Source organism: Pseudonaja textilis, chromosome 3 (genome assembly GCF_049901715.1).
Source record: "Pseudonaja textilis isolate UNSWEBS1 chromosome 3, rPseTex1.2, whole genome shotgun sequence".
Classification (NCBI taxonomy): Eukaryota; Metazoa; Chordata; class Lepidosauria; order Squamata; family Elapidae; genus Pseudonaja; species Pseudonaja textilis.
This window is the reverse complement of record NC_141992.1, coordinates 98,472,762-98,487,932: the sequence shown is the minus strand read 5'-3', so window position 1 is coordinate 98,487,932 and position 15,171 is coordinate 98,472,762. Positions and strand designations below refer to the sequence as shown.

General features: G+C 38.0%; 1 protein-coding gene across 1 annotated transcript in view; it reads left to right on the top strand.

Moving 5' to 3' along the window:
• Nucleotides 1-9,123: 9,123 nt before the first annotated feature.
• The window catches only part of TDRD5 (tudor domain containing 5), a 29,463-nt gene continuing 23,415 nt past the window's right edge, over nucleotides 9,124-15,171 (top strand). The window contains exons 1-6 of the mRNA XM_087928691.1: nucleotides 9,124-9,355; nucleotides 9,822-10,250; nucleotides 10,773-10,969; nucleotides 12,592-12,669; nucleotides 13,847-13,903; nucleotides 14,368-14,521. Coding sequence (XP_087784817.1) covers nucleotides 9,124-9,355; nucleotides 9,822-10,250; nucleotides 10,773-10,969; nucleotides 12,592-12,669; nucleotides 13,847-13,903; nucleotides 14,368-14,521 — 1,147 coding nt within the window. The remainder of the gene's footprint in view (nucleotides 9,356-9,821; nucleotides 10,251-10,772; nucleotides 10,970-12,591; nucleotides 12,670-13,846; nucleotides 13,904-14,367; nucleotides 14,522-15,171) is intronic.

The following is a 15,171-nucleotide window of genomic DNA, read 5'->3' as shown; positions in this document are numbered from 1 at the left end:
AATTTGATGGATCTTGGTGTTAATACAGGTAAATTACCTGTATCAGGTAACTACCTAACTCACAACTGTAATGGAGACTGCCCATCATAGTCATTAGGTCATGATGATTGTAAAATGGATTACCACTTGACTGATCTAATTTTATTATCTTTTTTGTGGTCAGTTTGCGAGTGTGGCAGTTATAACCAGGGGTGGGATTCTCCCAGTGTAACTGGAAACATGCACCGCTATTGCAATTACTTATCTTCAATATTACCTCAGGGAAGTAACACAGCTGAGGCGTGGCAATCCGCTCTGCCATACGAATCAGCTGAGCAGATATAGACAAGTACAACGCAGGGGCAGGCGAGTGGGCCCACATGATAATTGGATCAAACCAGTTCAGAGCCAGCTGATCATCACAGTTAGGGTTCGCCCAAACTGGTCTGAACCAATAGAATCCCACCCCTGGCTATAATATGGCAGCTGTGGTTATTAAGCAAATATACTGTGGTCATTAATCTATGGTTTTCAATGGGCCAGTTTTGCTAAAAACTGTAAGTAAAAATGGTTTTCAGTAAAAGCATTGTAAAACAGTCACACAGCAGTGCTGGATACTGCAAATGGGCATAAATGCATTGGGTGTTGCTGAGCACCCAACGTGTGATCATGTGACCATGGGGTGAGGATGGCAGCCACTGCCAGAACACCCTGGGGGGGACCATCATAACTTTGAAGTTGCTAAGCAACCATTGTAACTCCAGGACTACCTGTAATGTCCCAAATGACAGTTCCACCATTGTACAGAGGGGAAACCAAAAATGTTACACTAGTTTTCACACCAGTGTTGCTGAGAATATAGTCACTCTTTCATTTTTGCTACATGCAAATTTTTCTAAAATTGCTTTAATACACTGGTTTTACAATGTATACTTAATTTAAAACTCTGATATTTGAGAGAACTATTGAAGTACAGTCTTTTGTATTTTATTTGCAAATATAAAATATGGGATAACATATGATAATCTGATGTACATAAACAGACTAATGGTCTTCTCTATTCTTGACATCAGATATGTGTCTCAGCAGGCAATTATATACTAAAGCAATGGTAAGAAAATCTGCTAGAAATTGCTGAATAGTAACTCCCAGAAGTCCTAGCCAATATGACCAGTGAGGGAGGATGTTGGGAGCAACACTCCTGTGTAAAATATTTGAGGGTGATGAAGTCTCTGTTCAGGATTAGAACTACTGTTGGCAGAAATGTCCATCTGGATTCAGTTCCAAGCAGTGGTGGAATTCAATTATTTTTACTACCGGTTCTGTGGGCGTGGCTTATTTGGTGGGCGTGGCTTGGTGGTCATGTGACTGGGTGGGCGTGGCCAACTCATTGTCACTTACATCAAGGGGTACCTCATCTGCCCCTCCCCTCCCAGCCATTCCTTGTCACCCAGCCTCAACTTATCTATAGTTCTGTAAAAATGTTGTTCACCTTTTTTGACTTTATTATCTGCATACTATAGATGTACTTTCATGGACCACTGAAAGGAGGAAATGGCTCACATGCTTTACTCAAGAGTGTGATAGGCAACAGGCTTTTAAGAGGCTGCCACAAAGAAAGGGGGACAATGTATTTTCCAAAGAAGCAGAATGCAAACAAGAAGCAATGGATGGAAACTGAACAGAGAGAAGCAACCTAAAACTAAGGAGAAACTTCCAGACAGTGAGAACAATTAACCAGTGGAACTGCTTGTCTCCAGAAGTTCTGCATGCTCCAAAACTGGAAGTTTTTAACAAGACTGGACAGCCATTTCTCTGAAATGCTATAGGGTCCCTTCTAAGTGTTATTCTGACACCTTTCCCAGGATTTCTACTCAGAGTTTGGCATCCTCAGTTTTCTTGCCTGAGCTGGGGGTTGGACTAGAAGACCTCCAAGGTCCCTTTCAACTCTTGTTAAACACATGTGTATTTTATGCTCTGGACTATTGACATTGAATGCATGTAAACCCTGAAAAATATGTGGTAGCCCTGGGCAAAAGAAAGACAGAAAAATCACTCTAGGTGCAGGGACAGTGTAAAATATTAACACATGATAAATAATGGAACAATTAAAAATAATAGCACAGAGTTTTATCTCTCTCCCTCTCCCTTCCTATTTTTTTTCTTTCTTTCTCTCCCTCTTTTTCTTTCTTTCTTTTCTTTCTTTCTTTCTCTCTCTCTCTCTCTCTCTCTCTCTCTCTCTCACACACACACACACACACACACAGCACTCAACAGACAAGCATTTTGGAAGCAGCTTCTTTAAATTTCTCCAAGGCTGGAGTGGATTCCCCCACCCCCTCTGTCAGCCTGCACTCGTTCTCACTACAGACACTTTAACTCACACAGGGAAAGCGATACCTGCAGCATCCATGCCTTTCTTCTTTTCCCTAGGGAGAAAGGATGTAGTGAACGGAAAGCTAGGAGAGCGATCGCAAGTGAGCGACCGGGCGACCAGGTTGGGGGCGTGGCCAGCCAGGGGTCACGACCGGTTCGGCGACCCATGCCAAATAACCGCTACTGGTTCTCCCGAGTATGTGCAAACCAGTTAAATACCACCTCTGGTTCCAAGTGGGGAGAAAGATACTGGAAACATGGAGGATATTTGGAACCATGATTTAATGGACAGGACCCCATGGTTTTGAGGTCCAAGGCAAAAAAGAGTGCATGGCAGAGAGAGGGAGAGAGATTTATAACCTCTGTTGGGCTTTGAACTTACTTCCCATTCCTGTGGCAAGAAATGTATCCTGATTGGTTGTCAGACTCCCATGGGGCCATGCAGGGGTAACTTTGTAGGTTGCCTTGAGTCCCAAGCTTGGTTGAATCTTGCTGGGTGATGTAATGAAGGGGCTTTGGGCAATTCCTATTATAGCTTAATGGCTTTGTCCTTGTTTGGATCTGAGTGAGGGCTAATCCTATCACCCTGGAGCTGAAGGTCCTTTGTGTTGTAGATAATATGTATTTCGTCTTTCTGGGGCTATTAACAAAGGTTGGGGGGGGGGTTGCCTTCAAGAGCATGTTCCTCCTTTTCTCACCCAGGGAGGTATAATATTCTACCTTTTTAATATTTCCTAGAATATTTCATTCTTCTAGGAGAGGGGTGGGTGCCAACTTTTACACTGCAATTCATTCTTGTTATTTCCATTACATCGAGATTCCAATGTCCATGTGTAAGATTAGTTTTTTTTAATTAGCACTGTTAATACTACTCATTCTGAAATGCTGATGGTGAAAAGGAAGAAAAAGTGAATTTAAGGAGGCAATAATCCATGTTTTTCTTCCTCACTTGGATTCCTTTGTAATTAGAAATCTGTGCCACTAGGCTATTATAAGCATACACATTAAGAACAAAGGATTCACTTTTTAATCCCCTCAAGTGCTTTGTTTAAAAGCAAGTTAAAAGGGAGTTTTGTTCATTTCTTTTAAAAAATGTTGGTAAACAATTCAACTGGTACTCAATTGGTACATTTCATGAATCTAAGCTCAATTTAATTTGAATATCCATTTAAATGCACTAAGGAATTATTTAAAATATGGTAGGGTGTAACAGAGAGCTGAGTTATTATAATATCAGGGCTTGTCCATATATATTCTAATTTACTGTCTGGCAAAGTATATATATATATAAATCTACAAAAAAAAAAACCCCACACACGTATATATTTGATAACTATTACATCAATTATTACTACTATAGTAATTTTAAAGAAAAAATGAGTAGGCATACTGGGAAATTCCAAGGGATGAGAGCTGTACTTGTTCTGATCATGAAGCTGGTGTTTCTCATACTTCTTTACATGGTTGAATGTATTGGAATGTTGAGCTCTGCTACATTTTCATTTTGCTGCAGTTATGTAGCAGGAATTTTAGAGATGTTTACTTTCACAACAGCTTTTGCATATCACCTACTTCCAATCTTTGCATCCCACCAAGCTACCCAAATGCAACTCCAGAATGGAGCTCAGCTGTTTTCAGAAAAGAGAAACATCATAAATGGTAATCTAACACCTAGAAAGAGAGTTCTTGGTAAATTCAACATTTCCTCATATATTACTTTTAACACTGATTAAGGCAATTTTGAAAAGGATTTGCAGGTCGAAACTATGTGCATTTATTTGCTGAATTACTGAAGGAATGCATTCAGAAATGTATCTTAAAGGTCAGCTTTGAGATCCATAATTGGATAAACATGACAAAGCAGCCCTGAAGATGGTTTTTCCTTCTCCACTCTTTAACACAAATTACACATGCTGTTAACTGTGGTGGAAAAAAGGTCACTCCACAATGGCTCACAGCACCTTCAACCTAACCTAACCTAACCAGAGCAAGGAAAGCAACCAATACAACTTGACCTACGTGGAAGGGAAAAAGAAGTATAGGAATAAGTGGCCTTTAACTAGATTTCAGGCAGAATTCCTCTGCCACTAAGGCAGAAGAAGGGGTTGAAATTCTGAAATTCAAAATTAACCATGCCAGTCATCAGATACCCCGTGGATATAGTAAGCAGGCCAAAAGAACTGGAGGGTGCCAATTAGAAGACCCAGAAGCACCTCTCAATGTACAGAGCTTTCCACTCCAAATATAACACCCAGAGACTGTACTCCAGATAGAAAAAGAGCAGGATTAAAACCACTGTCCTGGATAAAATCCAGAGCATCCAGGAGTATATCAGTAAGATGGCACCCAAAGATTAGTTGCTGGGGGAATGTCTGAGCAGAAGACATGGGAGATATCGAAGATATGGGATATGGGATCAAGCAGAGAAAAGACAAAATCCTGCATGGTGCAGGGTATGTCAAAATTTTCAACTTTCAAATTTCCAAACATTAGGGGTGCTCAAAACTTGTGACATGCCTTGGGGAATGTAAAGATATTTTTGTTATTTTAATATAATTTAGATATACTTGGTAAATACATAAATATAACTTTTCAACATTTTTTCATTTCAGAGGTTCAGCTGTCTTTCTCTTTTTGTTAAACACTATTTTGTCTGAGATTGTTATTACTGCTGGCCTTGTTTCCTGTGAGTGTTCTATAATGGCTTCTAAAAAGAACAAGACTGGGAACATTCACTCATATAAGCAACCTAAGTGGGACTGGCAGACTTATTACCATCTGAATTTCCAACACTGCAAGGCACTCTCACATATGGCCTAATGTTAAGAGAACAAAATAGTGATGATGCTAAAAATTATATTAACAAACAGCTGAGCTGGTTTTCATTGGGAAATCCTTCCAATGGCTAGAAAGGACTGGCCAAAAAGACAACCTGAGGCATTGAACATAGCAGCATGAGAGCAGGCATTAAAGCACAAAATCTATACAAGCAGGAATCTACCGCACTAGACAGGAGCTGCTGTTCACTCTATGCAGAGAGGCCTCAAAAGACAGTCCAACACATAATGGAAGGATATAAGACACAGGCAGGAAAAAGCATGCACTGAGAGGCACAACCAAGCAAGTAGGCATTGTGTACAGGAACTGCTGAACTGTACGGACTAGACCCTCCCAAGTCCAGATGGGAGATTCCATAGAAGGTCATTAAGAATAAAAGGGCTAAGATCCCATGGGACTTCCAGATTCAGACAGACAGGGCAGGTCCTGACCCATCAAACAGACATTGTGGTAGAAGACAAGGACCAGAAGACAACAGCACTAATAGATAGGAGTTGCAACATCAGGAAGGAGGAGTATGAAAAGGTAGAAAACTACCAGAGCCTGAAGGAAAAACTAGAGAGTGTGTAGAAAGTAAAGGCCAAAGTGGTCCCAGTGGTGGTAGGAGCTCTCAAAGCTGTGCCTCCCAAAGTAGGAGAGTGGCTTCAACAGATCCCAGGACATTGGAGCTCTCTATCCGGAAGTGTTCAGTGCTACAAACAACTAAGAGACTGCGCAGATGCCTCCAACTCCCAGGCCACTGATAGAAGATTCCAGATTGAGGAAGACACAATATATGTGTGGGAAGGGAATTTTGTTTACACTTTTACGCACCCACACTTCCCCCTAAGCATATACAACATATACATCTATTTATCTGTGTGGCTGCTAGGATTCAAAAACATTTTGATGAGCTATAATTAATAACAATAGCACTTAGGCTTATATACCATTTCACAGTGCTCTAAGTGGTTTTACAGTCAGTATATCCCCCCCCCAAAAAAAAACCCACCAATCTGAATCCTCGTTTCACAGATCTCGGAAAGATAGAAGGCTGAATTAAGCCTGGTGAGATTCGAACTACCAAATTGATGACAGCCGGCAGAAATAGCCTGCAGTACTGCACTCTAACCACTGCGCCACCACGGCTCTTCATTAAACTGGCCAAGGTGATTGTCACGATTTTTTTTAGCCCTCAACTCCCCCTCAAACAACAACAACAACAACAACACCTGACCCTGAGAACTGCTTGAGATACAGGACGCCCTTCCCTCACTTTCCTTCCTCACACCAAACGTCCGCGGGCGAACCTTCCAAAATCCGAAGCCGCGTCGGGACGCCCAAGCTCTCAGCGCGAGCCTTTTAACAGCTGAGCCAAATGCGCAGGCGACCTTTTCCCCTCCCCTCCTAAGTGGCCTTGACTGGTTTTCACAGCTTGCTTTTTTCCTTGAGAAAGGAAGCTGAGCGAACGCGCTGCACGTGTGAGGGTCCCGCGCGTGCTCCCGAACTGAGCGTGCGCAGGTGGCTTTGGGCTCGGGTCTAGGCGAAGCCGGCGGGAGCGAAGGCCTTCGAAGCGGGCCAGAGTGTTGGTTGTGGAAGCCATTTGGACGCTTAAAAGCGAGGCGTCGCAACGGGAGCAGGTGGGAAGTTCTTTGGGAGAGAGGAGGGTTGTAAACCTTGAGAAAACCCAAGCAAACGATATTTGTAGATGGGACCTTGCTTGGCGGAATATCCCCTCAGCCGCAGACAAATCTCCCAAGTGTAGAACTGGCTTGTATGCGGGGAGTCTTGGCTACAACGGTACTATTCGAAGAGTCCTCCTTGAAAGCCAACGGCATTAACTTAAATTGGAGTTGCTTCTCAGAAAAAAAAATGGAGAATTGCATAAGAGGCTTTCGGCTGGGGGTGGGGGATGAAGAGCGTTCAGTTTTGTGAATCCCACGTGCGTGTTTGAAAAGCAGCCTCTTCATCTACCAGCGCAGTCCCAGTTACGAACTTCCCACCTGAGTAAAGAAACTTAGTTACAGTCGGCTAAATATTGGCTTGGTTTTATCATATGAGTTCATTCCACAGTTTTTACCGCAGCTGATTGTGCAAAGCCAGAAAATTAGTAAATGTGACGTGTAAATATGGCTGCACGGGAATATGCTCTTGTATTTTTTGCCAGATTTAACAAGTGCAGAGTGGGGGGTGATCTGAACCGGTTATTTTTTAGAAACTGTTTCGTCTATCCTAAGCTCTTGACAAGAGGGAGTAGAACATGAATCAGTTAAAAATCTTAATGCCCAAGATTTCTTTCATAAACATACACATAAATATAAAAATGTTATAAATACAGCTATAGAAGCCATTCTACAGAATGAGTATCTAATGAAGAAAGTTTAATCAGATTTTGTTTAGGGTTTCTTTTCCTTGTATTTTGTAATTTCTATATTACTGGGTTTTTTAAAAAAATTATTTGTCCAATTAATATAGCTGCCAATCTCACAAACAAGTGAGTCATTAATGGTGGCTCACAAAAGTATGTATGCTCAGTTTAAGGTTACTGAGTGATCTACAGCTTTATACTTTAATACATTTGTTTCATTGTTTTAATAAATTGGAGTTTTTGGTGCTCATTGTGTGCACACATATCCATCCAATCACTTCAGGCAGGGTTTTAAAAATGGTAACTAATATAATGGAGATAAAAGAGTGATGTCAACTTTTCACATGGAATTTTGTATAAAACCTTTTCTTCCCTCTGTGGTCTGCTCATAGACTCCTGTGCTTACAAATGATGTAAATATGCTTTTTCATTCAATATTGCCTTTCCTCTATACCAGAGCTGTCAAATTCGCGGATGCATCAGGCGCTAGCCACGCCCACACCAGGTTTAGCGAAAAAGAAAAAAGTTGCATACGTCACGTGACACCACCGTGACAACGTGAGTTTGACACCCCTGTTCTATACCAACTCCCCCTCCCAAAACAGCAAATAAGTCCTGTTTTATAGCCTAGCATACTATGGTAGTAGAGTAATAAGAGTATTAGTGTTCTAGAACCTTTATAATAATTGTTAAAGGTATTTAGAATGTATAGACTTTTAATGGAAATATTCAACACAAGTAAAAATATTTATTTTCAGAAGGAGAGAACTATGGTTAGATTGCACTCATAGTGCTAAAAAAATAAAAGGAATTTCTTGAAGCAAATTGAATTTTTTTTAAATGGGACTTTTTCTTTAGAGTCGAGATGCGCTTCAAAAGATGTTACTGTCTTTTTGATCACTATCAAAAAGATTCTACTATATTCTGGCGTTTCTCTATTATAGTTCTACTATTAGAAGCTGTAATAGTGGCTTATACTAAGAACTACTGCTTACTACTATAGATAGTCCTTAGTTAACAATGGTAATTGGGATGAGAATTTCAATTGCTGAGCAATATGGTTATATCTTGGCACTCCTCATTGCCATTGTTAAGAGAAGAAAATGAGTTATTAGGTGAGTTCAAGGCAGCTTGCAAAAAGAATAGAGCTGTTGCCAGGTGTAGGCAGGTGTGCAGTTGGCTATTGTAAGAATGATAGGGCTGGGTGTGACTTTACTGCGTAACCTGTGACCATCCTTGCTGACTTTTCTGTTGACTTTGCTTGTGGAAAGTTCAGCAGAGAAGATTGAAAGTGGCCATTGACTGTGGGATGCTGCAATTATCATGTGAGTTGGTTGCCAAGCACATAGATCATTTCATGTGAATTCAGGGTAGACTGTATCTCAAGGACCAGTTCTAAATACCATTCATTTAGCCCCATCTGTAACTTTGAACAGTTGCTGAATGAGTGTTTGTTAAATTAAGATTATCTGTATTTGTGTTCTTCTATTGCATCTTGACCACAGATAAAGTTCTATGGCATTTTTGGTTCTGCTATCATAGCAAATACTATTTTTTGTCTTTTTCATTTTGTCAGTGTAAACATGACAGATCAAGAACAACGAATGAACGCACTGAAGAAAGAAGTGCGGTCACTGTTGACAGCTATCAAAGAAGGTCTTACCCCTTGCCAATTAGAACAAGAATACAAGTTAATGATAGGAAAAACGCTTCCATTACGTATGTTAGGTTACCATTCTGTTATGGAACTAGTGAAGGACATGCCTGATACTGTTCACATATCTCCAAAAGGAGATGGTTCTGTTATTCTCAAAGGTGGGTTTTATTTTAATCTGGTAAAAGTAATGTTTAAAAAGTATATGGATATTTTTAAATATGTACAGCGTTTTAGACTTGTGATACCTTGCAAGCCTTGATCATTATGACAAGCAAACAGTAGCAGGGTTCTTGCCAAACTGTGTGGTGCATCTAATAGATTGAAAATAGTTTGTATTTTCCTCTACTCTTTTTTAAATCATGATTTTATCTTCAGCTAATAAGGGCTTTCAAAACAGTTCAAATGTAAATTGTAAAGGTCAAAAGCCCAAAAAGGTGGGAGAGAAAATTGCAAATGAAACAAAGTAGAAAGCTGTGGGAGTGTTTGTTTTAAAAAGTTCAATAATGCTAGACTTAAAGAGTGGGAGGTTATGACCTGTAAAAATTAGAAAAATATCCGTGCCTGCAGAATGCAAACTAGGAATTAGTACTATGAAAATAAAACATCATTTTTTCTGTCTTTCAGCTATTGCTGATGAATCTACGAAAAGGATTGCAAGCTTGGTTGCCAGACAAAAGAGCAGATCTAAGCCACAACATTCCAAATATAATCGGAATTACTCTTTGCCTTCCACCATTTGCTCTCAAGTGCCTTCGCACCCCAAACATTCTCTAAGTTTGCCTCGGCATGGGGGAGGTCCTCCTATTCTGCCCCCTGTTATAAAAAGTGAGCTGAAGGAAATGCTGAGATTTTCTCCAGTTTTGCTCTCAGATTTTGACAAAGTCTTTACCCAACGCTTTGGACGCAAGTTTGAATTTATGCGTTATGGATTCTTCTCAATGTTTGAAGTGCTGAATGCAGCTTCTGATATTATCCAGATTGTGCAAACAAGAGTGGGTTCTCTGGTGACTTTAAAAGAATGCCCTCTTATGAAGCAACCAGAAATGACAGAGTGTAAGAGTGTTTATTTATATTCAACTGAAATGTGAATGTTTTTATTCAACTGGAATATATTTATCAACTTTGCTGGAAAATATATACCGTAGTGATTGAGGCTGTAGTGGTGTTTTCCCTAATGTGAGCATGTACTTTGTTTGAGATGATAAATACAAGCATTCTTGGCTGTACCTGGAGGAGAAATATCAATAATAGAATTGCTTAGTGCTTCTTTAGGTTGAAGCTTCCAGCAGCTGACTAGATTCACAACAGGAGGATTAACTTAGGTTAAGGCAAAGAAAGGTATATTTATTACAATAGTCTTTGTTGGAAGGTTGGTTGGTTGGATAGATTTATGCAGATCATGACAGTTATATATATCGATACAGACATGAATCTGCATATGTTCATTGTCCCAACTGTGTTCTTCTGGTGAAAGATTGAAATTTTGCTGCTTAGAACTTAAACATTGGCTGGCTTTAAATAGAAAATGGAGATGTGTGTAATTACTGCTGACATTTTTATCCTGGCTTTCTTAAGGCAAAATGGCAGTCAAGTCATGTGAAGCAGAGCAAACTTTGCATGCTGCTGCACAAGAACCTGTGGCAAGGATGCCTTCTCCAGTCCTACCTATGGATGTTCTGTGTTCAATCACAGACCAGAAATCTGATGATTTGCAAATGCAGACGAAACTAGTTGAAAGTCCAAAAGTGAGAACTGAGGTGAGGATAGGACAAGTAAAAAGTAAAAGCAGTATACCTAATGAAGGATGAATTTAGATCATAGAAATTCTCTATCATGGAATGCCTTTTCATTTTATACAGCAAATCATCAGAAACTGATTGTGAGATCAATTTTAAATATTACTCTCAGCCAAAATCATGTGTGTGTGTACATACATATACATATAACTTTCCAATGCAGCTATAATCCAAATGAACAAGCCCCACTCTTGATTTATAATATTGTCCATTTTTCATAAATCAAGCGAATTAATGCAATCAAAGTAAGAAATATTTATCTGTTCATTCATTCCTATATATCAGTGTCTCTTATGTTTTATTTGAACTGGCTATTTATGTGAAAACATTGTTTTGGTCAAGAAATGGATTCTCATAAACTCCCATCCTTATCATTAGTGGGGAGGTATTTTAAATGGTCTTAATGGGTATTTCCAGATATTTGGGACCTTGCTGCATGTACTGCTGACTTAAGTTCTCCCAGTATGTTACCTTTGAAGATATACAGCCATTGACAAAAAAAAGTTAACACTTCAAATTGTATCAGTAGTGGAAAAGCTGTGGTGCTGTTTCTGATGCTGAATTACATCTTTAGCATCATTCACCTTCATCCATGGGGTTCTGGAAGTTTTAGTTTACATTTAATCTGTGAAGATTAAATGGTTAATATAAAATAATGTGAGAATCCTTATGGACATTGGATTATCTATCTTTAAACATCCTTGGACAGTATAAGGATCCTAAATCCTATCTTTTTAAGCAATCAAGAAAAGTTCTGGGGTGCCACACAATATTCAGAGAATAAGTCTGTTTTCTAATTATTCCTGGGCTAAAAGGTAGGAGGAGTTGCTAGTTTAGCTTTCAACATTTATTTCTGCTTTATTACAAAAATGTTCACATTTTTGTATGAACAATTTATTCTCAGCAGCTTACAAAAAGAAATAAGAGAAATATATATACAACTTTTTAATATAAAGTTTTAAAATAATTATTGAGAGAGAGAATACTAAAGTAAATGTATGTTGAAATAAAGTTATCTTGCATATATAAATCTCATTTGAATAAGCCCTTCTCTTCAAATTTCAGCCTAATCTAAACATATATCTAACTAATCTACATTTGATTAATACAAATAATATCTTACTTCTCAATATTGTTACCTCATATAAAAATGGAAAGAGTTAAAAAAATGCCTGAACAGAAAGTTCCTTTCTACCTGCTTATCACTGCAATCCAAAAGTTGTACCTTACCATTCTCCCCTCAACCAACAAATGCTATTAATTACTAATTAACTAGTATACTGATTTACATAACTATTTACATTTCTTTGTATTAGCATTGTATTAATTATGTATAGAAAGTACTAAATTTTAACAAAGGTCCGAATCTTTATGCTACAACAGGTATTAATAGGTTTCTTAGCCAAGTCTCTTAATTAAAATTAAGTTTTAGATTAATGTATCGTTTTAACACTTGTTTTTATTGTAAATGGATAGTGCAAACATTTAATTATTTTTTTCATAAAATACTTGAGATATAGAATTTTGCAAAAACAAAAGTGTTTTTATAAGCACTTGTACTTCCTTTCACTTTCACTTTCCCCCCCTCAACGTTCAAGAAAGAAATTAAGATTGTCCTGTCCCAAAAAGGACCTGGAGGAATAGTCAGCTCAGAACTTAAAGAAAAAATTAAAACTGTAAGTACTTATTCTGTTTGGCTGTAATTTGTATTTTGAGGATAACAACCCAGAGAACATAGATAGGATCCATTCAGTGATAAAGCGAAATGCTTCAAACTTAGTGGGAAAAAATTACCGTATTTTTTAGTATATAAGACGCGTTTCCCCACCCACCCAAAGTAGGTCGAAATGTCTGTCTTATACAGTGAATGTTGCTGAAACCCCGCCTACCTGCTGGCCCCCACCCTTCCGCCTTTGCCTCCCAACAATTTTTGCCTCCTTGCAACAAACAGCAAACATTTTTATATCTATCACTGGAAGGATATTGAATTCCTAGATACAATAGTATCAGTTGACATACAAGCAATATTTCTTTGCAAATTCTCATAATTAATGTGAATTTCCTCAAATCTTTGTTTAACAAAATCCAAGAATTGTTTTAAAAACCATGATTTTTTAAAAAAATTATAAAATGTTAATATTTTTCTTTTGTTATATGTAACAAAATTGAATTTTTTTGTTAAAATCTTTAACAAAATTGAAATTTCTTTAACATCAATTTTTTAGCATATAACTTTAATAGGTATCTTTTTTGACATATATTTCATAGATGGGTTTATTTTATTTAGCTTTTTAAGCAAGTCTTGGTTCAGTTTCACCATCTAGGATATCTCTTACATTTGCTCTTTGGATCTCACATATCTTTTCCATAGAAATCATATATGAGTTCTGGAAATTTCTATAGGTGCATTTTGAACAAAAGAGTGCCCTACCCAGTCTTTTTAAGACTGGTGAAAGTGCACCAGGACTTGCACCCAGTATGCTGATAACCAATGGGACTACCATGGCAGATTTGTGCCACAATCCATAAGAAGTATTACTGTGATCCAGTATTAAGTTGCACAGTCAGCCAGATATTCAGACTGGATTTGGCATTTTTATCCACCTATTGAATCTTTCTGGAGCACCTGGGTTAAGGAGATGTTTGATGGGATTAAAGGTATCATCACGGGCTGTAAGGTGTTCCAAGTAAATTATCATCATCATCATTTATATCCTACTTTTATTTGTGCAACTCATAATGCTCCCATCCTCTAATTTTCCCCACAATAGCAAACTTGCTTAGATAAGTTTTTTTCTGTTTGGGCCAAAGTTGTAAATAAACTTAACAATCGCTCTGTGATTTATTTTTAAGATTGTATCCCAGTACCCAAATGGCCTCCATGCTTCCAAGTTACCTGGAGAATTTGAGGTAGTGATTGTTTGTTTATTCAGATTTACTTTTGTTTACTGCCTTTTACGCCTACAAGCATTCTCTTTCTCTCATTCTATACGACAACTGTTGGAACAAATAGGAGAGTATATACTCTAGACTAGTGCAATATTTAACCCCACTACATGGATTTCTAGTATAAAAAAACAGTAAATACATACCATCACCTGACAGTGTACATGCAGATAATGCCAAGTGCAGAGACACTGAGACTCATAATTCTTGGTTTCATATACTTCTTCCTGTATGTTGTGAATTTTTATTTGGAAATAATATAGCAACAGTAATAGCAAAACAGGTTTGTTATTCAGTTGTCACTTTAGATCCTGGTATGCAAATTCATTTTCTACTGTTAGCTAAGTTAACTAATTTCTCATTTAATCATTCTTGTAAATTTAGCCTTGGATTTCTGTTTTGATTTCTAAGATTTTTTTTGTCTTTAGGAGTATTTTCATGAAAAATTGGCAGTAAGAAAGCTGGGTTTCTTAAATTTGATGGAACTTATTGGTGCCCTTAATGATGTTCTCCGTATTGAATGCAGAGAAGGAGAAAAAGATTGGCTCATCTTTGATATTGATTCACAAAGCTTACCAGATGGTAAGTGGAAATCCTAGGTTCAAAAATCTTCCAGAAAAATGGGCCCCTTTACTTAATTTAAATATATAGATTTTTAATTTAGTATTTAAATATTTGCAATGTAATTAATAAAAACGTTTACCTACATTTTTATAATATAGATGCACTTTTTCCAATTGCTGAGGAACCTGTATTATGATTTCAGTGTGCCATTAAATTGAAAATTGAGTTAGTGACTGTTCTGGGCACACAATATGTTGTGTATATGTTTACAATGGAAAGTTGCAACGTGTATCTGTTTGTTCTGTTGAAAACAATTTTAGTTCCAGCATGGAATTCTCCATTATTATACGAGTAGTAAAATTTATTATTTATTTATTTATTTATTTGGAAAATTTATATTTCCATCTACTTGGTCACAGTGACTCAAGGTGGCTTACAGAAAATAAAAACACAATATAAAATAAATAAAAATAATAAAACAATACCCCCCACCCTGTGACAATACACACTCATACCAGCCATTTAATGGGCTCTATCCTACTCTGGGTTCCCTGGGCCCTTTGGAGAACCATATATTAAGGGTCTTCCAAAAGAGTGTGAGTGGAGGCCAGTCTAATTTCCAGAGATAGAATGTTCCAGAAGGAAGGAGCCACTAGGGAGAAGGCCTT